We start from the raw sequence: 25240 nt of genomic DNA, 5'->3' as shown, positions 1-25240 counted from the left end.
ACACATATGTCCTCCTTATTCTCCACATATCATTTGTTGTCTGGCCAGGATAAGATGAGAGTAGCTGATGGGTCCCTCTCCACCATCTCTGGAAAGGGGGTGGTTGACCTAAGCAAGGATCTCTCTCTTAAATCAGTCCTACATGTTCCTAGTCTTACCTCAAATCTGTTGTCTGTTTCAAAGCTTACAAAAAACTTGAACTGCAGTATAACTTTCTTTCCTTCTCATTGTGTCTTCCAGGACAGATTGACGAGGAGAACGATTGGGAGTGGTCATGAGTATGGGGGCCTCTACTACTTTGATGAAGATGTCAGCTCAGCCATGCAAGCTTCTACTACTAGTCCGGAGAGTGTGGAGTCAATAGCTAGGCTGCACTTGTGGCATGCTAGGCTAGGTCATTTGTCCTTTTCTTCCTTAGCAATGTTGTTTCCCGAATTATGTAAGGGCATTTCGAGTCAAAGTTTAATTTGTGATGTGTGTCAAATGTCAAAACAATGTAGATCAATGTATCCAATTTCTAGTAATGAAATTCAAGCCCCTTTTGACTTGGTTCATTCTGATGTTTGGGGTCCTTCACCCATTGTTTCCATTGATGGCTTCCGTTACTTCATCAGTTTTATTGACCATTATTCTCGGTGCACTTGGATTTATCTATTGAAAGGACGTGAAGAAGTTCCCCGGATAACTATGATGTTTTGCAAGATGGTTGAAACACAATTTGATAAAAAGATCAAGCAATTCCGTTCAGACAATGCAGCTGAATACTTTGAAAGATCCCTGAACTCATTCATGGAAGATGCAGGCATGTTACATCAATCATCGTGTGCTTACACCCCTCAGCAAAATGGGGTCGCTGAGCGCAAGAACAGACATCTATTGGAGACAGCTCGAGCCCTTCTTTTCCAGCACAATGTGCCCAAGCAATATTGGTCTCAAGCTGTTCTCACTGCATCATACCTGATAAATCGGATGCCATCTAAGGTACTGGGTATGAAGACCCCTTTCTCTGTTTTGTGTCCCACTCTTCCAGAATTTCCTCTTCCCCCGCGGGTTTTTGGTTGTACATGCTTCATACATGTGAAAGATCCAAAGAAGACCAAGCTGGATCCTAAGGCTACAAAGGGAATATTTTTGGGGTACTCTCCTACGCAGAAGGGGTATAAGTGTTATGATCCTGTCTCCAAGAAAAAATATGTCACCAGGGATGTAGTCTTTTTTGAGTTTCAACCCTATTTCGAGTCTTCTCAGAATCCTCTTCAGGGGGAGAGTAGTGGGTTGGAAGAGGATTCTCATTCTCCCTTCTTTTTTGTTCCCATTTCAGCACCTTCCACTACTACTAGCTATAACATTCCGGGTCAACCTAGTGAGACTTCCACTGTGCCAGTTGCTTCTCCAGATTCGGCTGATACTTCTGAAGGTTCCAGTAAACAAGAGAAAGAGATACTTACATACAGTAGAAGGAAGAAGGCCCCTCAACCTCATGATTGCAACCAGTTGAACTCAGATCAATCTGTCTCTGCAATCCAAGGTAATTCTGATTCACTCAATTCAGATTTGGATCTTCCTATTGCTCTCCGTAAACCTGTTCGTTCTTGTACCACTCGGCATCCCATAGCCGATTATGTTTTTTACTCACACTTATCCCCTGCCTATCATTCCTTTGTGTCTGCTCTTTCCTCTGTATGTGTCCCTTCCAGGTATTCAGAGGCGGCATCTGATCCAAGGTGGAAAGAAGCCATGAATGAGGAGATGAAAGCCCTAATGAAAGCAAGGACATGGGAATTGGTGGACCTGCCAGAAGGGAAAGGCACTGTTGGGTGCAAGTGGGTATTCACAGTAAAGCACAGGGAAGATGGGTCAGTTGAGAGGTACAAGGCCAGACTCGTGGCAAAGGGGTTTACACAAAAGGAAGGAATTGACTACAAGGAAACCTTTGCCCCAGTAGCAAAGCTCAACACAATCAGGGTTCTACTGTCACTAGCAGCAAAATTCTCTTGGGAACTTCATCAGCTGGATGTGAAGAATGCCTTCCTAAATGGTGATCTTCATGAAGAGGTATTCATGGAACCCCCACCTGGATATGATGTTGGAAAGAAGGTATGTAAACTAAGGAAAGCATTATATGGTTTGAAGCAATCTCCCCGGGCATGGTTTGAGAGACTTTGTTTGGCCATGAAGAAAGTAGGGTACACTCAGAGCAGTGCAGATCATACATTGTTTACAAGGAGACAGGATGACAAACTTACAGCACTCATTGTGTATGTGGATGATATGGTGATTACTGGAAATGATGTGAGAGAGATGAAGAGGCTGAAGGAGTTCTTAGCTTCAGAGTTTGAGATCAAAGACCTGGGAAATCTGAGATACTTTCTTGGAATTGAAGTTGCTAGATCAAGAGAAGGAATCTACATATGTCAAAGAAAGTATGTGCTAGATCTCCTAGAGGAAACAGGCATGATGGGGTGTAGGCCAGCAGACACTCCAATAGAACCAAGCCATGGATTACAAGAATCAATGGGTGAAGAATACTGTGATAAGGAAAGGTACCAAAAGTTGGTAGGAAAACTGATATACTTATCCCTTACTCGGCCAGACATTGCCTATGCAGTGCATGTTGTCAGTCAATTCATGCACTCACCAAAGACCCCTCATATGAGAGCAGTGGAAAGAATCCTCAGATACTTGAAGACTTGCCCAGGGAAAGGAATTTTATTCAGAAAAAACAGCAGACTTGAAATTGAAGCCTACACTGATGCTGATTGGGCTGGGTCTGTTGGAGACAGAAAATCAACCTCAGGATACTGTACATTCTTGGGAGGAAACCTAGTCACATGGCGTAGTAAGAAGCAGAATGTTGTGGCTAGATCAAGTGCAGAAGCAGAATACCGGGCTATGGCACACGGGGTTGCTGAACTCTTATGGCTCAGGACTCTCCTTAATGAGCTTGGTATCAAGACAGAGGGTCCTCTCAAGCTGTATTGTGATAATAAAGCTGCTATCAACATTGCCAACAATCCTGTGCAGCATGACAGGACAAAACATATTGAAATTGATCGACACTTTGTCAGAGAGAGAATTATTTCAGGAGAACTCTGTGTGCCTTATACTCCATCAGAGATGCAGATTGCAGATGTATTAACTAAAGGGCTGGCATCAACGAAGTTCAGGGACATACTTGGCAAGCTAAACATGATTGATATCTATGCTTAGCTTGAGGGGGAGTGTTAGAATGTGAGAGTGATGTTCGGCTGATAAGAGTTCTTATTAGGCCATTCTTATGTTTAACTTATCTTGTAACTGGGCTTATGTTAATGGGCCTAATCCTGTTTAATGATTTAAGTCATCTGGGTGTCCCATCACTAATCAGGGGCATCCCAGTAATTTCTTGTACCTTGTACTATATTCATATATAAATAAAGAACTGGTCGACTGGCTAGGACAGTTCGACACTTTCAGCATCTCTTCTTCTTCTCCTCTTCTCTGCTACTTCAACTACAGTGGTTCAGCTTTCAATTTGATGGTATACACCCACTTACAGCCCATTGGTTCCTTTCCTTCAGGCAAATCAACCACTTCCCATGTGTCATTCTTGTGCAGAGCCTCTATTTAAGTTCTCATAGCATCCCTCCATTCTAGAATAGTAAGAGCTTTTGATACAGACCTGGGTATAGGGTTAGAAGCAACAGAAGAAAGAAAGGCATAATATGAAGAAGAAAGAAGGCCATAGGAGAGATGTTTGGAAATGCAATGTGCAATACACTTCCGTTTACATTTCCTAATGGCAATAGGGACATCGAGATCTGGGAAGGGAGGCTGCAAGGGGGTGGTATCAATACTTGTTGTCTCTTCAGTAATTGGAAGTGTAGGAGGCTCATGTGATGTAGAGGAAACAATCTGCTCACTCCTGGTCCTTTACTGCTGGTACCACTTGTGATTAAAAAGAGGACGAGGAGGTAATGGAGGAACAAGAATATTGGAAGGAGCAGGAGATGATTGTTCCCCCCCCCCCCTTGACTCATCAGGAATAGAAGGAGACTCGAGTGGAGACTCAATAGGGACAGGAAGGGGGAGTGCAAACAACTGTGACAAATACTCCCATTGTGAACAATGCTCCCCTTGAGATGAACCATAGAAAGGAGTGGACTCAACAGAGGTAACATCCATTGAAACATAACGAGTCCTAGTGCTAGGATCAAAACAACAATAACCCTTCTGTGTGAAGGCATAATCAAGGAAGATGCACTTATGGGCCTTTGGTTCAAATTTATGTCTCTGGGTACTAGAAATGTGTACATAACAAGTGCAACCAAAGACACGAAGGGGAATAGAAAAAAGGTCCTTATCTGGATATAGGAGGTTAAAAGGGGACTTAAAGCCCAACACTTTGGATGACATACAATTGATTAAGTAGGTTGCAGTGAGAACAACATCCCCTCAGAATCTTGTAGGAACATGCGAGGCAAACAAAATGCTTCTTACAACTTCAACTATGTGAAGGTTCTTCCTCTTAGCTACTCCATTTTGTTCCGGAGTACGAACACAAGAGCTCTGGTGAATGACCCCAAAATCAGTGAGATAAGAGGTTAGGTTTTTCCCAAAGTATTCTTTTGCATTATCGGATCTAAATATTTTGGTTCATGTATCAAACTGGGTAAGAACAAATTCATGGAATTGCTTCATAAGCTTGGGAACTTCATCTCGAGATCTCATAAAAAATAACCAAGTATATCGAGAGAAATTGTCAATGAACAAGATAAAGTATCTATAACCTCCCATAGAGGGTAAGTGGTATGGCCCCCACACATCAGAGTGCACAATATGAAAAGGAAAGGAGGATCTTTTATTACTCAAACGATAACTGTTTCTACAATGTTTTGATAACTCATAGGACTCACAATGAAGGCTAGACAAGTTAATTCCCTTAAACAATTCTAGGAATAAATGACTCAAAGCAGAAAAAGATAAATGACCCAAACGAAAATGACATAACATGACACGACTAAAAGACTCTAAAGAAGTAGATCCAAAAGCAGCTATTCTAGGTTGTCCTTGGCTTTGTCCAAGAGTATCTAACATATATATTCCATTCACCTCATTGCCACTCCCAATCACTTTCTGAGACTTTAGGTCTTGAAAAACACAATAAGAAGGGAAGAAGGTTATAGTGCAGTTTGAGGATTTAGTTAGGTTACTCACATACAATAAATTAGTATTCAGTCTAGGGATATGAAGGACAGAAGAAAGAGAGTTTGAAGCCTTGTTGACTCCCTTGCTAGAGATAGGAGCAAGTGAGACATCGGCTAGGGTAATCTCATCACGGCCAGGAAGCAAATCATAAGAGCTAAACAGAGTGGGAAGTTTAGTCATATGATCAGAAGCACCAAAATCAATAATCCAAGGGATCCTACGATTACTTGAGATAGTTGCATGATTGGCAGTAGCACGTATACCTGAATGCGCAAATGTAGAAGTTGGATTGCTCGAAGAGTTGGAGGAGGCTGCACTCTCAAGGTGGCTGATCATCCTCCCATACTTCTCATACTTTGCCTTCATAACATCTAACTGCTCACTAGTAGTCCTCTCATCTGTGTAACACCTATCATTATCTAAGACTGTGGCTGTGTTGGCACTTCCTAACTTCCCATTATCAACCTTCTTTTGGAAACGAGGTGGAAGAAGTTCTGGATTTAGTTTCCAACATTTATCTTTTGTATGTTTAGGTTTCTTGTAGTATTCACATATAACCTCCTTCTTCCCTGACCCACCTGAACTACCTATAGTCATATTAGGTTTCAGCCCCATATTAGCAAAATGGTTACTTGGGATAGTCCCTTGAACCTAGACTAGCTTCTTGCTCTCTTCACTGCTCACCATGGCATAATCCTGGGACAAAGATACATTATCCTTAGCAAGGATATTCTGTTTGGTAATGTCAAACTCTGGATTCAGCTCTGTCAAGAATTCAAAGACCCTATTCCTCTCAACTAATTTTCTATGTCTCAACATCATTTGTGCTTTCTGAAACAACTGTTTCCATTAGATCTATCTCTTGCCATAAGGATTTCTGCATTGAGAAGTATACTACTAAAGGTCTCTTCCCCTGCCTTAGATTATTCACATCACTCCTCAACTTATATGCCTTGGTCACATTTAGTTTTTGTGAATAGGTTTCAGCAACACTATCTCATATTTCCTTAGTTGAGTTCATCCATAAATAGTGCTGACTAATTTGTGGTTGCAACGAATTCACTAACCATCCAATAACAATGTAATTCTCTTGCAACCATTTCTCATAATATGGGTCATCTTCTGGTGGTGCTTTCTTGCTACCGAAGATATATCCCCACTTGCATCTACTACAAACATGTATCTTTACTAATTGTGACCATGCTAGATGGTTAGTTCTATCGAGCTTGACTGTGGTCACAACCAATAAAGAGGCTTCCGGTGCTCCTGGAACCTGTCTGGACTCTGCGCCAAACTTATTTTCAACTCTAGAGACATCCATCTTCCTCAAACAACTTCAAATGATAAACAAAGAAGGCAGGAAAAATCTGACACCAACCTCTATGAAGTCTTATCTGCCAGCTGCGTCTCACCCGGAACCTGGGAGAAATAAGAAAATTGCAGCCGCTCCCTGTAGGCTTCACAGAACTGCAAAAGACTTGGATCGGTCTTCAAGATAAAGAAAGAGAACCCCTTCAGTTATTGTGCACCAAGGTGAAGTTCCCTATGGGGCCCGCAATCATAATTCTCCAGTTGATTAGGGTTTTGGGCACAAACTCCAAGGACTGTTAGAATAATGAACAAGACAACTTCCTTTTCTCCAAAAGACCACTACCAACTGGGCTGAATACTTTCTTCAATCACTCATTCGATTCAGCTCTCCATACACACTGTGTATGGGAAAAAAGGGAAAAAAAGGAAGAAGAAAGGAACATACTTTGATACCAAGAAGAAAACAGTCCAAAAGAATGAGAGGACTGATTTAAAAAGTGTGAAAGTGAGGTAGATATCAGCAGCAAAGAGAGAAGAAGAAGAAGAAGTCAGTTGTAACAGGGTTTAGGAGAAGAGTTGTTCGAACCACTCTCCCTTCCCTAATCTTTTTATTAAAAAATAATTACAATAAGGGCCCATTAGTAAAGGCCCGTTAACAAAAAGAATAGAAACATAAAGAAATAAGCACAGCCTATGGGCCATTCGGCCCATCCTCTCTACAGTTATTGTGGATGGGAAGGATATATGGTGAATTTTTATTATGGTTTGCATGGCCTTCCATATCTACTTGGTCAAATCATGCTGTTGTAGGAGAAGATGGTGGTGCTACAGGTGATGAGTCTACTGCTTTAGGCACTAGGAAGGAGAAGGAAATAGTATCTCTCACCTGAGAAGAGTATGAAAAAGCTTCGTTTATCTTCCCCTTCCCCTGGTAATACTACAACCCTTGCAAAATCAGGTACAACATGCCTTGTTTGTTGTTTCCTCTTTTAGCCATTGATTATTGATTATGGGGCCTCGGATCACATGACTAGGTTTTCAGACTTGTTTATATCTTTATCCCCTTCACTGCCCAGTCTGTTACACTTGTTGATGGTACTACATCTGTTGTTTCTAGTACTGGTGATGTGAATCTACATTCTGATTTGACTTTTCCTTCTATTCTATGTGTTTTTAAATTTCCCTTTAGTCTTATGTATGTTAGTAAGTTGACGAAATTTTTGAATTGCTCCATTCATTTTTTCCTATCTTATTGTATTTTTCAAGATCTCGAGTTGGGGAAGATAATTGGTGGTGGGTATGAAGCTAGAGGATTGTACTATTTAGATGGTGGTGGTTTGCAGAAAGCACTTCATTCCTCCCTTACATCGTTATAGTGGCGTTGTCAGTTGGGCCATCTGTTTCTTCCAACTCTCAAGAGTCTTGTTCCAGATGTCGTGTTTGTTCGTGAGTTACAGTGTGAAGTTTGTCAATTTAGTAAACATCATTGTGTTTCTTTTGTTCCAATGGAATTTAATAGAGTCTCGAGTCTTTTTGAGCTTGTTGATTCAGATGTCTGGGGTCTGTATTCAGTTGAGTTTTATAATGGTTTTAAGTATTTTGTTTCCTTTGTTGATGATTTTTCAAGAATGACTTGGATTTATTTAATTAAATCTTGTACAAAAATGTATGATATATTTCTCTCCTTTTATGTTGAAATCAAGAATCAATTTGGTGTTTCCATTAAATATTTTTGTTTTAACATGCAAAAGAATATTTCCAATGCTCATTTACATCAATCTTCTTGCTCTTCTACTCCCCAACAAAATGGAGTGGCCAACAGGAAGAATAGACATTTACTTGATACTGCTTGGGCTCTTTTGATTCAAGTGTTAGCACCCAAAATATATTAGAGTGATGCTGTTTTTACCTCTTATTTCCTCATTAATCATATGCCTTCTTCAGTTTTACATGGTGACTTGCTTTCTTTCTTATCTTTCCTTTCCGGTCTCTCTCTCTCTCTCTCTCTTTTTTTTTTTTTTTTTTTTTCTTTTGATCAATAGCAGAAGGTTTCATTGAAGAATATTAAGGATACAATGGGAGGAAATAACCTCTCTTATCTCCCCCAACAGGAAACAAACAAAGCAGAAAAATTACAATTGAGCTCAAAACAAATCACCTCTTTTTATCCCTTGTTTTGCTAACCTATCAGGAAAGGAGTTTGTGCATCTTGTTAGCCACTTGAACCTTTTCTTTTCATTGCTGTACAGCCACAACCCATTTTTCTCTCCTTTTAACTAGCTTGGAGTCTCCTTCGATGATTAGCTTCCTTATATTTATCTCCTTAGCTCTCTATACACCTTCAAATGCCGCCAAGATCTCAGCTCTAAGGGAATCACCTGCTTCAATTGGACCTGAGAACAAGGAAATTTATTTTCCCTTTCTCATCCCCTAAAACACCCCAATGCCCTACGGCCCTGGGTTACAAAAATAATGCTTCCATTGAAATTCATCTTGTAAAAGCCACTTGGGGGGGGGGGGGGGGACCAAACTGGAATTGAGACCTCTTGACCCGACACTGAATAAGCAACTTCTTTCCACTTTCTTGATAGATCATTCATTGACACATTGTTGAATAGCTCCATAGATTTAAGCCAATGTATTACCCTGATAAAAATCACCTCCTGGATGGATTATTTGCCTCTCTCCTTCCCTGTGAATATTCTGGAATTTCTTTCTTCCCAAATGGTCCAGTTAACGGCAACCCTTACACATTGCCACCTTAATCTTCCCCTTTTCTTTGGCAATTTGAAGAAAGTATCAAACCAATTTTGCACATCTGGTGGCGGAGCCTACTTGCATCCAAGCAAAGAAAAGAACCATTCCCATAAACCTTTAACAACAAATGGGCAGCAGATCAATAAATGGTATCAATTCTCACCATCGACCTTACAAAAAATGCACCAATAAGGGGATAAATAGCTCTTCAGACTTTTTCTTTGAAGCAAGTCACAGGTGTTGATTCTTTCCAAGTATGCTTCCCAGTAAAAGCTTCCAATCCTCATCATAGGAAGTTGGATTCTAAAGCCAAGAAGTGTGTTTTTCTTGGGTATGCTCAAAACTAGAAGGGGTACTATTGTTATGGTCTAGTGACGGGGAGCGGGTTTGCTACTATGGATGTTACCTTTTTTGAGTCTACTTTCTTTTTCTGTGGCAGTTCTCCTCAGGGGGAGTGTTTTTTTTTTGGGGGTGGGGGGGGGGGAACTTAGCACCAGTACAAGAGGGTTGACTCCACTACTTGACCCACTATGGCCTGCCTGCCTCACAGTTCTTTTAGCACCAGTACAAGAGGGTTGACTCCACACGTGCTTCAGTAGAAGAACCTACACCACTCTTCGTCGATTCATCTGAAGTTCCATGTTTGGCTGATACAGTTCCAGGTATTTCCTTTTAGCCTGTTATTACTTTTGATCCTATTGATGATGTTCCTGCACCTAATACTGATGATGTTGCAGTTGATCTTGATCTTCCCATTGCACTCCACTAGGGAAAGAGGAAGTTTACAACCCATTGCATTTCACACTATCTCTCCTATAGTGCCATTTCACCCTCTTACCGTTCATTCCTTTCTTCACTAGATTTTGTATCTATACCCAAGAATAGTGAGGCTCTTTCCAAACTTGAGTGGAGAACAACTATGATAGAAGAGATGGGGGCTTTGCTTAAGAATTAGACATGGGAGATAGTTGATCTTCTTGTAGAAAAGGAGACAGTTGGTTGTAGATGGGTGTTCATTGTGAAGTACAAAGCTGATGGCAGCATTAAGAGGTACAAGGCAAGGTTGGTTGCAAAAGGGTATACTCAGACGTATGGTATAGATTATTTAGAGACCTTTGCACCAGTGACTAATATGAGATCAGTTCGGATTCTCTTGTCTCTAGTAGCTACTTACTCATGGCCACTCTTCCAGCTTGATTTTAAAAAAGCTTTCCTTAATGGTGATTTGCAGGAAGAGGTATATATGGATATTCCAGCCAACTTCTATGAGAATGTTGGTGAGGAAAAAGCCTATAGGACGAAAAAATCAGTATAAGGTTTGAAACAATCACCTAGAGCATGGTTCGACAGGTCTATGGTCTATGGTGTCTCGGAATTACTTTGGGTTAGATCCTTGCTAAGTGAGATTGGGATCGATGCAAAGGAGCCCATGATGTTGAATTGTGATAATCAAGTTGCAATCAATATTTCCCACAATCCAGTTCAACATGACCGGACAAAGCACTTTGAAATTGATAGACACTTCATAAAAGAAAGGGTAACAACTGGTGAAGTCTGTCTACCATATATCTCCTCTGAGTTACAGTTTGGCCGATGTCTTCACCAAAGGGGCTGCAAATAAAAAGCTTGAACATGACCTACGCAAGTTGGGAATGTGTGACATTTATTCCCAACTTGAGGGGGAGTGGTGAGGATTTTGTGTAGATTTATGAATTAATTTTATTGATTATTTGTTTAGATAGGTAGTGGGGACAACATCACACTTGCTTTGGGACCCTTTGGAGTCTTTTAGAGTGCCTTTTTTACGTTCTTTACTAAGCTTTTGTGTTCAGTCGCCATATAAGGGCATACTTTTCATTGTACCTATTTTTACCTTAAGTATAAATAATAATGAGAGGGGGCGGCCAGAACATATAACTCTCTCATTATTTTTTCTGTTCTTCTTCTTGTTCTTCTTCTTGTTCTTGTTCTTCTTCTCTCTTATCTCAAGAACACTTCCATTCTTCATCTTTTCTACATATTTTTTATTTCTGCAGATTTCTACTATCCCAAATATCATTGACAATAGAGAAAAACGTGTAGTTGCAGGCAATGTGTGGCTGCACCGAACAAACCAGCCATGACATAACCAATGAATTATCTTGTTCCCACTTGGCAAACTTGGGGTCATTAGATTTTAGCTTCACTTCCTTGCCTGTAATGAATCCCAACTTACCCCTTCCTCCGATGGTAAGCTTGGCTGATTAAGACCACTTAAGGAAGTTGGTTCCATCAGGTTTTATAGTGGTTATCATACCATTAGAAGCATCAGCATTGCTCAGGAGCATTCTAAAAACAGTTTGCACCTCCTTAGGCAATTCCATTGGACTTGGACTAGCAACTCGACAATCTTGTAGCACTATCAACACAATAGACCCACTAGAACAGGTCAACCCTCGGTTAGAGCCAATGGGAGGCCAAAACAAATTTGGCAGAAATATAGGAGGAGAATAAAATCTCCCAAAAAATAACTAGGGTTCAAAAAAATGTGGAACCACTTCCCATACTTCCAAAAAAGTAAAACGACCTGAGGACAAACAGCAGGTCTCAAGCAAGAAACAACCTCAGATGGGAAGAGAAATTTCAAATCATTGAAGTTGTAATTTTCTTTAATTTTTGATTGAAAATCTGGGAAAAAATATGGAAGCATCAAATGGAGATGAGATCCATACCAAAATCTTTCTAAAATTAGGTGCATAAGTTGAAACAAATTAAAAGGTTGCCGCCAACACTTGTACCGACTGCTGACATCATTTGGCGTCAGTTTGATTTTAGAAAATGAAGTGGGAAGAAGAGAATAAAGAAAGAAGACGAAGATGAAGAAGAGAAGTTTCGGGAAATAGGGTATGTTATTGTTCACACCCAAAAAGATCCTCTTTTACTTAATAATGAAAATTACATCCCTTGAATGGGCACCCTAATACAAATAAAAGAGAAAGACAATAATGCCCTTGCCCACAATGCATAATCTCAAGAGACTTTATCCCTACCTTAATATAGACAGTAAGGATGGAATAGTGAACATTGTTGTTGTGCGGTTGTGCCCCTGAGTTAAGCATCCAAAGAGTGGACTTATGAATTTCTGTAGCCCAAGTTCTGAATTATCCAATGCAATAGATAGAGTGGATGTTTAAGGCACAATGCTAGGGGATCCACCTGTTGTAGTCTCTAATTAAGACAAGTATCTGCTATACTTCTCCACTTCAACCCTAGCAGCGGCTAGGGGCTCCATAGACAAGAGACTAGGAAGGTTAGAAGAAATTGGTCTCATCTGGATTTTACCAGAAAATGAAGGTAGGCCACATTTTCACTTGTGTTCTTGGTATTCTTTTTCTTGAACTAAGAAGGGATAAGATGGGGTGAAGTTTTGAGCTTGTCTCATGGGTGTGTTTAGGCTTCATGAAAAATTAGACACCATGTCTTCCTTATCTTTTGCACCACTACTTTCTCCTGTAGAATGCTGCTCTGGTGCTGAAGCGTTTGGTGGGCTGAAAGTTTACAGCTGCAAGAAGAAAAGAAACTCAAACCATAACAGAGCCCAAGCCCATCACCAAGACCCAACCCATGTTTGGACCCATAGTCATATACTTTTATCTGTATGCAAACCCATGTCTTTTAACCATACCCCTTATCCATATCCACATCCATGTTTCTAGCCCATATCCACACCCAACATCCAAGTCCATGGCCAGCTCCCCTCACATTGCCCCTCTCCTCTCTCTCTTTGCTTCCCTCACATTCTCCCTCAAGTTCCACCCCTCCCTACTGTAGCACACCCACTTTCTTTACCTTCAGCATTCTTCTCTTTCTCTAATTCCTTTCTTTCTAATTCTTCAAACACTTCTATTATCTCTGTACTTATTTTTATTCTCTCCTCTTCCTCCTGTGCCCCTAACTCGCATCTTTTACCTTCAACTTATAGACGCAAGCGACATAGTTACTGGCTGGGACCTTGGAGGACAGACAACAGGCACAGAGCAGAGGTTAGTATCCAAAACCGAATTCACTAACATACCTGGGTTAGGCTCATCACATCACACAGTTACCAAACAAGAGCCTCTGTACTCTTGTCCAGTTCAGGATTTTGGGATTTACTAATTACCACAGGGAGAGTTCGCTGTAAGGAGTTATCTAGACTTGGTGCAAACTCATTATTACTCCCACAAGTCTGCATTTTATCCCCTCTTGGATTATTTTGTGAATCCGCATGTGATCATCCACTAATAACTTGCAGACCCCCTGCCCATAGCTTAGTAATTGGTTTTGTTCTCCTCCATTAGGTCTTTTATTATCCTCCCTAGAAACCAGATTGTACCTAGTTTCATTTGAATGCCTGGACTCTGTAGAAAGCTTCAAAACAGAAGTATTTTCTTTGCTTTGTTCTCTGTTTTTCTTCTACAAAGAGTAGAGCTGTATTGAAGGTTGCCAAATTGCCAACCTCAAACTCAGTCTCAGACACGTTCTCATCATTTGAGAAATCGCAATCAGCCTAACCTCCATCTTTCTCCACATTCTCTTCTGACCAAACCCTAGAATATCTTGGGTTCAGGCAATCCTTTGCTTGTTTACCAAAATCCTCATATTTGTTCTTATTCTTGGGCAACCACTGTAAAGTTTGCTTAGTCGAGATCTTTGAACCAACCTTTTGTTGTGAACTTGGAGAGGAAGATAGACCATTATTATGGTCTCCCATCAGAGTCAAAGAAATCCTCCTCACATGACTGCTTAATGCGTTACATGAGCCAGTCCTAGTAGCTTTCTCTTCCAACTGGTTCATCTCTAATTGTCTGGCCTAAACGTGGTTAGGTCCGAGAGAGTCTTTAATTCCTTAATATTATGTGGACCCCACCACAGATTAGAGCTAGCCCCTTTTTTAAGTACTTTGGCAAGCGATAAACCCTTCTCTCCTTTGGTTCAAATTTTTTTGAAATTGTTTCTTTTTCAGGACAAGCAATGGAAAGACTTTTGGGACTCTACTGTTTGACTTCCGGAGATAGGCAACATTTCCTCTTCTACCATTGTTTGGAGATGGGGTGACATTTCCTCTTCCACCATCGTCTTCTCTCCTTCCCTCCATGTTGACAAGGCATCCTTGGCATTGTTATGATCATGGTTGTCAAGGTGATGCCTAGGCAACAAAGCACCTTTGGAGGGTTGCCTTAACCAAATATCTATGTATTTTTGTGTAAGGCCTCACATAATATTTTTACACTTTATTTTATAATGTAATAATATTACAGTTTATATTATTAAACTAATTTATTAATTTTGTTGGTTTATAATATTTTTCTTTTCTGCTTCTGCCCCTTTCTTCTCTCTCTCTCTCTTTTATATTGGGAAAAAAATAGGGGCTCCACCCATTCTTCTTCATGGTACAAGAACAAGAGTTCAGCCCGTCTATTTTCTATTTTTTCTTTTTTCTCTTCTTTTTCTTCTCAAAAATATATTGATTTTCAGTGTTTTGATATTACGTTTATACTTATTTTATGAGGATTATGGCAATTATTCGTTAATGATTACTGCTGATTAATTATAAAACTGAGGGAACTACCCTACAACTTGTATTCTTTATTTTAGAAAACTGATCACCTAGGTGACCAGGAGGCAAGGTGCCCCGTCACCTAGCTTTGCCTTGGTGTCTTGAAAATTATGGTTATGATCTGTTTTATAACCATAGTTAAAAGGTATATACTTGTACAGTATCTCCGTGTACAGAGGAGCATACTTTTTGAAATATAATACTTCATACTTTACCGTATTGAAAAATAAGATCTGTTTTATTGTAGTTGTTCAAGACTGCTATCAGTCTTGAGCACTAAGAAACTTCAGGTTCGAAAAGAAGAGAAAGTGAAGAAGAAAGAGGAGAAAGAGTAGTGAGAGAGCAATAGAACACAGGCTTTGAAAGGAAGGACAGAATCTCGATATTCTGCCGCCGCCACTTCAATTTAATATTTATATGTTATGCTAGTTACATGAAAGGACACATCTGCCCTTGGTGTTTACATCATAACACATAACAATATAAAACTGAAAAGTAAATAACAAATAGAATAACAGAATAACAGATTGACCATCAGCTATGACTAGATACATTCTACCCTACGGACAGAGTGGGACCACAGCTGTGGGGCCCACATCAGTGTTCTCTACACTCCCCCTCAAGTTGGGAGTAAATTTAGACCCAAAAGTTTCATAGATTGTGGTTAATTGCAATGCAAGGGTCAATAGAGTAGACAGTAGGCACGGAAGTGAGAAAAGTCAAGTGACTTCACTGTTAAATCAGGTTTAAGAGGCCGACAAGCAAAGGTAGCTGTAGTTTCCCTGCAAAGATAGTGTGACATCTTAAGGTCCCTTCAAAGGTCACATTCTTGGTATGAACTGAGCCTTAAACGGGTGCATAGAATTGATTTTAAACAAAAGAACTGTACCCTCAAATGTCACATTGGTTTTGCGTTGTTCTTCATTATCCCTTCTCTAAGGACAATACTCTTATAGAATAGGCTTTAATTTTCTGTTCTTCATTACCCATTCTTCAAGGACAATAATTTTATAGAATAGGTTTTAATTTTCTGTTGCAGTTGTTGAAGTTCACTAGGTGAAGCTGTTGATAGGTGAATTCTTATTTCTAGTGATAAGTTAAGTTCCTTGTGCATGATGTGCAATGTTTCCTTTCAATTGCAGGGTCTTGAGAAGTATGTAATGACAAAATTATATACCCGTGTATTTGCCTCACTTCCAGAAGATGTGAAACATGATGAACAACTTTCTGAGAAAATGGCTTTAATACAACAATTTATTCATCCGGAAAATTTGGACATTAAATCAACTTTCCAAAATGAGGCATCATGGCTGGTGAGTTTAAAGATTAACCTATGCTGTTTTTCTCTACTATACAAATGAATTTCTCTTTCACAATGAAATGCCAGTTGAATTTCAGCTGTAGACCTTCCACTAAATACTAGTTATTTCATGGTTATATTTACATGTGGCTATTTAGAACCTCATTCTGGTTCTAAATACCATGTTTCAGCAGCATCTCATAACAACTAGAAAACGAAAATAAATAAGAAAGAAAGGGAAAAGATCAGTGCTCTTTCTGATACTTAGTTGTCAGGAAGGACAATTTGGGTGGCTTGAAGTATGAAAAGATCCCAGACATGCCTGGAAGCATAGCACACTACTAGAGGAGGCAGACCCATATATCATTATCTGTTAACCATGTCAATCATGAAGCAATATTGGGTTTTTTTACAGTAGCTGATCGGTAATTTTGATTTATGGTTTTTCATCACCGTGAACAGACCTAATCTGTTGTTAATTAATGAAGAAATAAAGAAAACCTGGTCTGAAATAAGAAGACAGGAGAGAGTAGAGAAGAAACTAGGGCTGAGATATCCAGAAGAGATCATAAAAGTGATCTCAACTGCCACCCTTTATTTATTATGCTAATAGCCTAATAATAATGATTTAGATTATAAAAATACCCCTGCTTAGATAATAAAAGAACAACTAAACAAAAAATGGCCAACTGTCGACTCTAAAGAACAACAGGAACATAAGCTAACTTCTAACACTTCCCCTCAAGTTGGAGAATATCAGAATATATGTCGTAAAGCTCCAACTTGTCACATATGTGATTCATCCAAGACTGGTTCAAAACCTTGGTAAGTTAGCTGGCTGATTGTCCGACCTTACATAGGGTGTAACTTGAGACCTTTTCCCTGACAAAGGGAGAGTATACCTTTATGCATTTACTTGTTTTCTTTATTATTGCCTGTTAGTGTCGACTATACAGGGGCAGATTAATCTTTTTTTTTTATGTTTAGTATGAGGTGTAATGTTGAGTTTAGTGATGTGTTCCATACTTAAGTAGGGACAAGAGTCAATTTGTGGTTAATATAGAAAACTATAAATATAACCTGGCCAACTAGAGAGGGTGATTTTTCTCTCTAGCTCGAACCAGTCTTTCTTTCTTCTCTCCTCTTCACTCTTCTCCTCTCTTCCTCTCTCTTCTCTCCTCTTTCTATCTTTCTTTTCTCTTGTATTCTGAAACTAACAGATATACAGATCTGAACTTTATCATGGTATCAGTGCCAGGTTAAATCAGTTCAGATCTGTATAGTCTTCTCACACTCTAGTTTAGTATTTTGCATATTTCTCTTAGGTTTCTTGGAGTTTGACAAAAAGTCTGAAAAGGAGTGGTTGTTTTTCCTTCTGGAGGTTTTAATGCCTCTGATTGATTGTGGTGTGGTGGTTTCAAGTGGTTGGTAGGAAACCCTCTAATCGATGAACCGAAGAGGGCTGCTACAGTAGTTTCGTGGTCTATGTTCAAATGTGTGGTTCAGATAGGTGGGTTGAAGTTCTAGTATCAGATGTATGGAGTGTTGGTGTGATGTTTTTGTGTGGTGCCGAAAGTGGAGAACAGTGCTGATTACAATTGCTGAAATCTGTGATAGTGAATGTTTCAGCAATGGTCAGCCATAGGAGTGAAACAGTGGTGATCGTTCAGCTATAGGAGTGCAGTGTGGTGATTGTTGGTAAGGTAGGGTAACATATTAGTGTGAAGAAAAAAAAATTTATGGCAGCTATGGGAGACAGTAGTGAACACAAGTCTGTTATGATTCCCCCTGATTACTTGAATTTGCAAATGACCTCCATCAAACTGAATGGAGAGAATTATCTGCCTTGGGCTAAATCTGTTGAAGTGTTTCTCAGAGCTAAGAAGAAAGTAAAGCATGTGAGAGAAGACAAACCCCTAGTTGACTCATAGGAGTACAATGATTGGGAACAAGAAGATGCACAGATTATGACTTGGTTATGGAACAGAATGGAACTTAAGATTAGTGTGAACTTCATTTTCTTAGACACAGCCAAGGAGATTTGGGATCATGCAAAGAAGCTTTACTCAGGGCAGGACAATACCACTAGAGTATACCAGCTCTATCAAGAGTATTTTAATTTGCAATAGGGTAATCATAGTCTTGAGGAGTACTATGTTAGTTTGAGGAATCTAAGGAATGAGTTGAATGTGTATCACCCTCAGTGTTTTAAAAACGAAAGGCGCACAAAAAGCGACAGGTTCCAAATGTGCCTGAGGCGCAAGGCGAGGCGCGCGCCTTATTAAAAAAGGCGCAAAAATTAAAAAAAAATTAAAAAAATAGAAAAAAATAACATGTAAAAATTCTAAGAAATCAGGAAAATATCAAAAAACAAAGTTAATTACTTAATTATTAGCTCAATTGGTTAGAATTAGATACTTAGATTATTAGACATTACTTATTAGAGGTAATGTAATCAGCTTATCAGAAATCTGAAGTTAATGAATCAGGAAATGATCAATCTTGAATCTACAGAAATAAAAATCAGAGATAAACTCATAAATTGATAAAGTATGAAATCAGCAATGGTTCAATATAAAAATTAAGAAATTAGCATGATTAAATTTAAAAGAATTATAGGATATGCAAAATGCGATCAGCATTAAATATAAAAGAATTAAAGAAAATGCATCAGCAATGTTTCAATTGGTTAATCACGAAAATATGCAAAGTAGTTAATTACAGAATTAAGAAATCAGCATTAATGAAGTTAACACTCAATTAAAGAATATGAGTATATGACAATATGAGCACAACCTATGGTCCTATTATCCTATACAACATTAGATAATCAGCATTAATGAAGTTAACACTTAAAAGACACTTACCTCTTGGTATCATTATCCTCTCCATGGCTCACACTGTTACACTCACACGTAACAAAATCAATATAAAAATTAATCATTTATTGCAATAAGCAAGTAAGGAATCAGATTTGAAAAATATTTCAAAAAACAAGCTATATATTAAGTATTTAAATATGCAATATCAATTTTCTAATATAAAAAAAGGTTCTTTCATCAATCATCATTCCAGCATTGCATAACCTATACAAAAAGCAACTTTACTGCCTATACAAAATCTCAATATCATATATTCTCATATGTCCATTGACTCCATTGATCCATTGATCCATTGATCCATTCTTGATTTTTTTTTTCCTCAAGATTCCAGCATTCATTCTTCCTGGTCATTTCTCTCTTCTTCATTTGGAAATTCCATATCATCTTCATACTCATCAGATTTGTAATCATTGATATTCTCTTCTTCTGTTTCTTCTTCTATGTCAAATTCATCTTCATCTTCCAAATGAAATTGGGAATTTGATGTGCTAGGTCTTCTGGAATTGGTTGCCTCGGGCCACTTGGCTCGTAACTGTGAAGTTGAGCTTGAGCCTCTAGATCTTGTATATCTTAGTGGCTCTTCAACTCCAGAAGCACAAGCAACATCTCCTCATGTCAATGAATCACCATCATCAAATACCAAATCATCTTCAGCCCCATCCATCTCTCCCAATAACCACTCATTACTTTCATCAATATCTTTTAGAGAGATGGGATCGGTGTAATTGCGGGAATCAAAACTCTCTTTCAGCATCTGATTGAACTTAATAAACACCAAATCATTTAATCGCTTTTGATCCAAGCGATTCCTCTTTTTGGTATGAATCTGTGAATTCATAAAATAGCATTGAATTACTAAAAATTTGAAATTTAAATGTAAAATATAAATATAAGATAAATTACACAAGTAAATTTATTAAAGACATACATGCTCAAACACACTCCAGTTCCGCTTGCAACTAGATGCACTGCATGTTAAACTAAGAATTCTGATAGCAGTTTTTTGTAGATTTGGAGCTGAAGCACCAAATGCTGTCCACCAATTAGCTGAAAAATATAAAGATTAACTAAATGAGCAAATTTACTAAATAAAAATAGCAATTATTAAAATAACTAAACACAAATATTAATTGACTATATATGAAATTATGAATATTTACCCAGTGCTTTTATCTTTCTCTGCCAAATAGCCATGTTATTACCAAAAATCCCTTCTGCATTCTTATACCTTGATAATTCATCAATGATTGTATTCAACTTGTTCTTGTCACTTTCAAACATCTGGATTACTTTATAAAGGCCATTTATAATTTATTCATGTGAATCAATTCTTTCCACATCATCATAATAAAATTGAGGGTTTAAATAGAAACCAGCCGCATGCAATGGTTGGTGGAGCTGACATTCCCATCTCCTATCAATAATCTCAAAAATCTCTGATATCTTTTCCCTTTTACCATCAAATGCCTTCAGAATTGCTTCCTTTGCTCTATCAACAGCCTCATAGATGTAACCATAGCCGCTTGTTTTCATGATCTACCAAGCGTAAGACATGAACAAGAGGGCTGCATACCTTAAGAATATATACAATGTTATTCCAAAATGAAGGCATCATTGATGTCTCTGAAACCCTTCTACCCTTGGCTTCCTTTGCCCACTTGCTATCACTCCACTCAATAGAATTGAACATCTCCCTCAAGTTCCTCTTTTGCTTAAAAATTCTTTGTAATGTAAGATAGGAAGTAGCAAAGTGGGTTTTGGCCGGCCTAATCAATTCCCTTTGACTTGTAAACTTTCTCATCAAGTTTAATAGGCCCGGATGGTTGTATATGTATTCCGTTAGTGCTATAGCCCTCTCAATAGTCCTCTTGACAATAGGTAACTTGCTAATGTCTTCCAGAGTGAGATCCATACAATGGGCAGCACACGGTGTCCAAGTCAAATGAGGATACTTAGCCATCAAATATTTTGCTAATAACACAAAAATAATAATTTTAGAAACAAGACAATAAAAACTAAGTACAATTTATAATTTGTAAAGAAAAAAAAACAAGTTAGAAAATTTACCTGCCAAAACATAGTTTGAAGCATTATCAGTAATCACTTGAATGACATTCTTTTCACCAATCCTCTCAACCATCACTTGAATGACATTCTTTTCATCAATCCTCTCAACCATCTTCTCAAGTAAATTAAACAACTTCTCAGCTGTTTTTGTATCACCCGATGCATCGATGCTTTCTATGAACATCATCCCAGCACGACTATGGACCAAAAAATTGATTAGGGTTCTATCCTTTCTGTCGATCCATCCATCAAATAATAGAGAACACCCCCACTTTTCCCATGCCTCCTTATGATGCTGTAATAATGTCTTTGTGTATTCAACCTCCTTTTTCAAGAAAGGAACCCTTGCTTCATAATACCTTGGGATCTTTAATCCAGGCCCAAATTGCCCAATTGCTTCCACCATAGCTTCAAAGCTTTTCAAGCGAATGGTATTTAAGGGAATACCCACTTGATATAACCACCTAACAATACGTATGCAAACTTGTTCCCTTCCTTCTTTGTTATATGTTTCAGTGATGGTGGTTTGTTTCATTCTTTTTTGTTCCCTTCTCATCTCTACAACTTGCTCTGGACTAGGTGTTGTCAAAAACTTATCCATAGGCCCTTTTTGGCTTTTAATGGGTGGCTTGGAACTTGATCCAGTAGATGTAAAAGGCCTAGGACATGATTTAGAACTACCACGAACCTGTACATCATCATCATCTTCAATTTCAATCATATTCTCATGATCATCAAAATCAGGGATCCTATCCCTTTCTTCCATCATCATGTTCTCTTTCATCGTTATTTTTTTTTGCATATATCCCAAAATTTCTTCCCTAACTTCTTTAGGGCACTTGATACATCCTATAACATTCCTCCTAACACCAACAATGTGCTCTTTTGCCCTAAAAATTCCTACATTAGTCACTTTTCCACAGAATTTGAAAGTGACTGAATTTGTATTATTAGGGTCTTGTAAAGAGCAATACTTCCATGCTGGATCTCTCCTACCACTACTAGTTTCATGAGAAGTATTGCCTTCATCCATATCTAGTTGTACGAAAAAAAAGAGGAAACTAAATTAATATTTAATAATCAATCAAAACAAAAATATATAATAAAACAAAAACAAATCAACTAAAATAGCTAACCAAGGAAATACCGAAATAGAAATCAGTAATGCTAATGCATAATGCTTAATTTCTTTCTTTTATTTTTATTGAAAGTTTATTCAATACTTCAATCTGTATTCTGTATTTCTGTAACCAGAAGTTCAGAAAATAATGCAACAAAAATAGAAAACTGAAGTACTGAACTGAACTGAACTGAAAGTCTGAAACAGAAGTTCAGACAGAGCCGGGGCTGGGAGCCCTGTTTTCGTGTAAAAAAAGAATGGAAAAAAAGAGAAGAAGAAGAAGAAGAAGAAGAAGAAGAAGAAGAAGAAGGGGGGTCGAGCCCTGTTTTACTGTTTTCAAATTCAAACTAATATTTGCTGTTGATAAAAAATATTGTGTAACAGTGGGGTGGAGCCCCTGTTTTAGTGTGAAACAGACAAGGAAAGAAGAAGAAGAAGAAGGGGGCGGAGCCCCTGTTTTACTGTAAAAATATTTCAGAAGAAGAAAGACAATGAAAAAAAACAAGAGTGGGCGGAGCCCCTGTTTTTCTGTGAACAAGAAGAAGAACTGAAGAAGGAGGAGAAGAAGGAGAAGGAGAAGAAGAAGAAAAGAAGAAGGGGGCGGGCGGAACCCCTGTTTTCAGTGTAAAAAGAGAAGAAGAAGAAGAAGAAGAAGAAGGAGGGGGCGGAGCCCCTGTTTTACTGTAAAAATATTTCAGAAGAAAGACAATGAAAAAAAACAAGAGTTGGCGGAGCCCCTGTTTTTCTGTGAACAAGAAGAACTGAAGAAGGAGAAGAAGAAGGAGAAGGAGAAGAAGAAGAAGAAGAAGGGGGCAGGCGGAACCCCTATTTTCAGTGTAAAAATAGAAGAAACAAATATCTGATGCTGATTGCTGAAAGCCTGAATGTTGCAGTTGGTCATTTGACTGAGAGATGGCCTCTGATAGAACTTCAAAGGTGGCTGTTTGATTGAGAGATGGCCTGAACTTGTTGATCCAAGAAGAATGTGGGGGCTGAGGGCTCGAGACTTCAACTGATACTGGGAGTCTGATAAGCCTTGCATGGCAAGTTTTTATCTCTTGAGAGGGTCGTGACTTTCTTTCGTATTTGCTATACCATATCCCAACCATTTTGGCACATAAAAGGAAATAATCTATACATGTACGATTATAATCTATCTATAAAAGCCAATTTAAAAACAAAGGGCAACCAAACATAGGCATGTGCCTAGACCGCCTGGCGCCTGGTTTGAGGCGCAGAGGCGAGCGCCTTGACCCATGCGAGGCGCCAACTCTCGAAAACACCTCGCCTTGCGCCTCAGGTGCGCCTTTTAAAACACTGATCACCCTTATATCTGATGTCAAAATTCAGCAACAACAGATAGAGCAACTTGATGTAACTAGATTTTTAGTGGGATTGAAGTCCGAATATGAACCGGTGAGAGCACAGTTATTAGGTGGGGCTTCCCTCCCTTCCCTTGAAGAGGTGTTTGCCCGTCTCCGGAGGATTTCCGTTGGACCTCCGGAGAACCCCACCATATCAGATAGGTTTACGTTTGCAGTGACAAGAGGGGGAGGTCGTGGTGGTAGACGAGTAACCAATTAGGTTCTGCCAAGTTGTGGTGGTAGTGGTGGACACATATACAGTCATGGTGGAGGTGGACACATGTACAATCATGGTGGTAGGTGTGTTGGAGGTTGAGATTTAGGGGGAGCTTGTGGTAGAGGACGTAGTAATGGTCCGAGAAGGTGTAACACATTGTGGTATGGATGGACATGCTGTTAATTTTTGCTATGATCTACATGGCCCACCTTCAACCTAGTGGTGGTATGGGACAAGAGAATCAATAGGCCAATCAGACACCTCCATCTACAGATGCCTCCAGGCAAGAGATGATGAGTATTTCATGTAATGAATATGAGTGGTTGATCCAGGCTACTTCTCAGCCGAGTACAACTATGCTTGCCCACTCAGGTATGGCTTGTCTGGCATCCAAACCCTCCCATTGGATCATTGATTTTGGAGCTTCCGATCATATGACTGGGACTCCAGGTGTGTTCTCTTCTCTTTCTTCATCCTCTACAACCCACACTGTTACCCTTGCTAATGGTTCCACTTCTTCCATATGTGGTATCGGTAATGTTAACATTGGTTCATTCTCTTTGTCTTCAGTTTTGTATGTTCCCAAGTTCCCTTTTATCTTGTGTCTGTTAGTAAATTGACCAAGTCTCTTAATTGCTCTATCACCTTTTACCCCTCATCTTGGACTGTATTATCTTGATGGTGGTGGTGGTTCGTCAACAACTCTTCAGTCGTCTCTTTCTCCTCTCTAGTGGCACTGTAGACTTGGTCATTCATCTCTTAAAGCTCTTAAGCAACTTGTTCCAGCATTGAGTCGTCTTTCTACTTTGGATTGTGAGTTGTGTCAGTATGGGAAACATCATCGGGTTCCCTTTAGTCTTAGAGTCGATAGTCGTATGTCAAGTCCTTTTTCTTTGGTCCATTTAGACATTTGGGGTCCAAATAAAATTGTGTCACACAATGGTTACAAGTTTAGAACAACATGGTATTGTTTTCTATCTTCTAAAAGTTTCATGCTGAAATTCGCACTCAATTTGGTGTCCATATTATGATCCTACGTTCCGATAATGGTCGAGAATATTTTTATATGCCTTTTCAGCAATATTTAGAACAACATGGTATTATTCATCAAACATCTTGCTCTTACACCCCTCAACAAAATGGAGTAGATGAACGGAAGAACTGCCACCTCTTGGAAACTGTTTGGTCCTTGTTGCACCATATGAATGTACCCAAACGTTTTTGGAGTGGTGCTGTGCTTACATCTTGCTTTCTTTTTAATCGGATGCCTATGTCCATCCTTGATGGTCAGTCTCCCTTCTCTGTTTTGTTTCCTACAATGTCCCCCTTTCCTCTCACTCGTAGGGTTTTTGGGTGTGTGTTTTGTTCATAATCTTGGACCTGGATTGGACAAATTAGATGCACGATCTACTAAGTGTCTTCCTTGGCTATTCTAGGACCCAGAAAGGGTACATGTG

General features: G+C 39.0%; 1 protein-coding gene and 1 pseudogene across 2 annotated transcripts in view; one reads left to right on the top strand and one right to left on the bottom strand.

Annotated features, from left to right (window-relative positions):
• The window catches only part of LOC104612065 (vacuolar protein sorting-associated protein 9A), a 76962-nt gene that overhangs the window by 16260 nt on the left and 35462 nt on the right, over positions 1 to 25240 (top strand). For both annotated transcript variants that reach the window (XM_088896324.1, XM_088896325.1), the window contains exon 4: positions 15976 to 16146. In XM_088896324.1, the coding sequence (XP_088752450.1) occupies positions 15976 to 16146 (171 nt within the window). The remainder of the gene's footprint in view (positions 1 to 15975; positions 16147 to 25240) is intronic.
• On the bottom strand, positions 16153 to 20993 carry LOC148803096 (uncharacterized; annotated as a pseudogene).

Source organism: Nelumbo nucifera, chromosome 1 (genome assembly GCF_055504915.1).
Source record: "Nelumbo nucifera cultivar China Antique chromosome 1, China Antique-T2T, whole genome shotgun sequence".
NCBI classification, from domain to species: Eukaryota; Viridiplantae; Streptophyta; class Magnoliopsida; order Proteales; family Nelumbonaceae; genus Nelumbo; species Nelumbo nucifera.
This window is presented reverse-complemented; position numbering and strand designations above follow the sequence as displayed.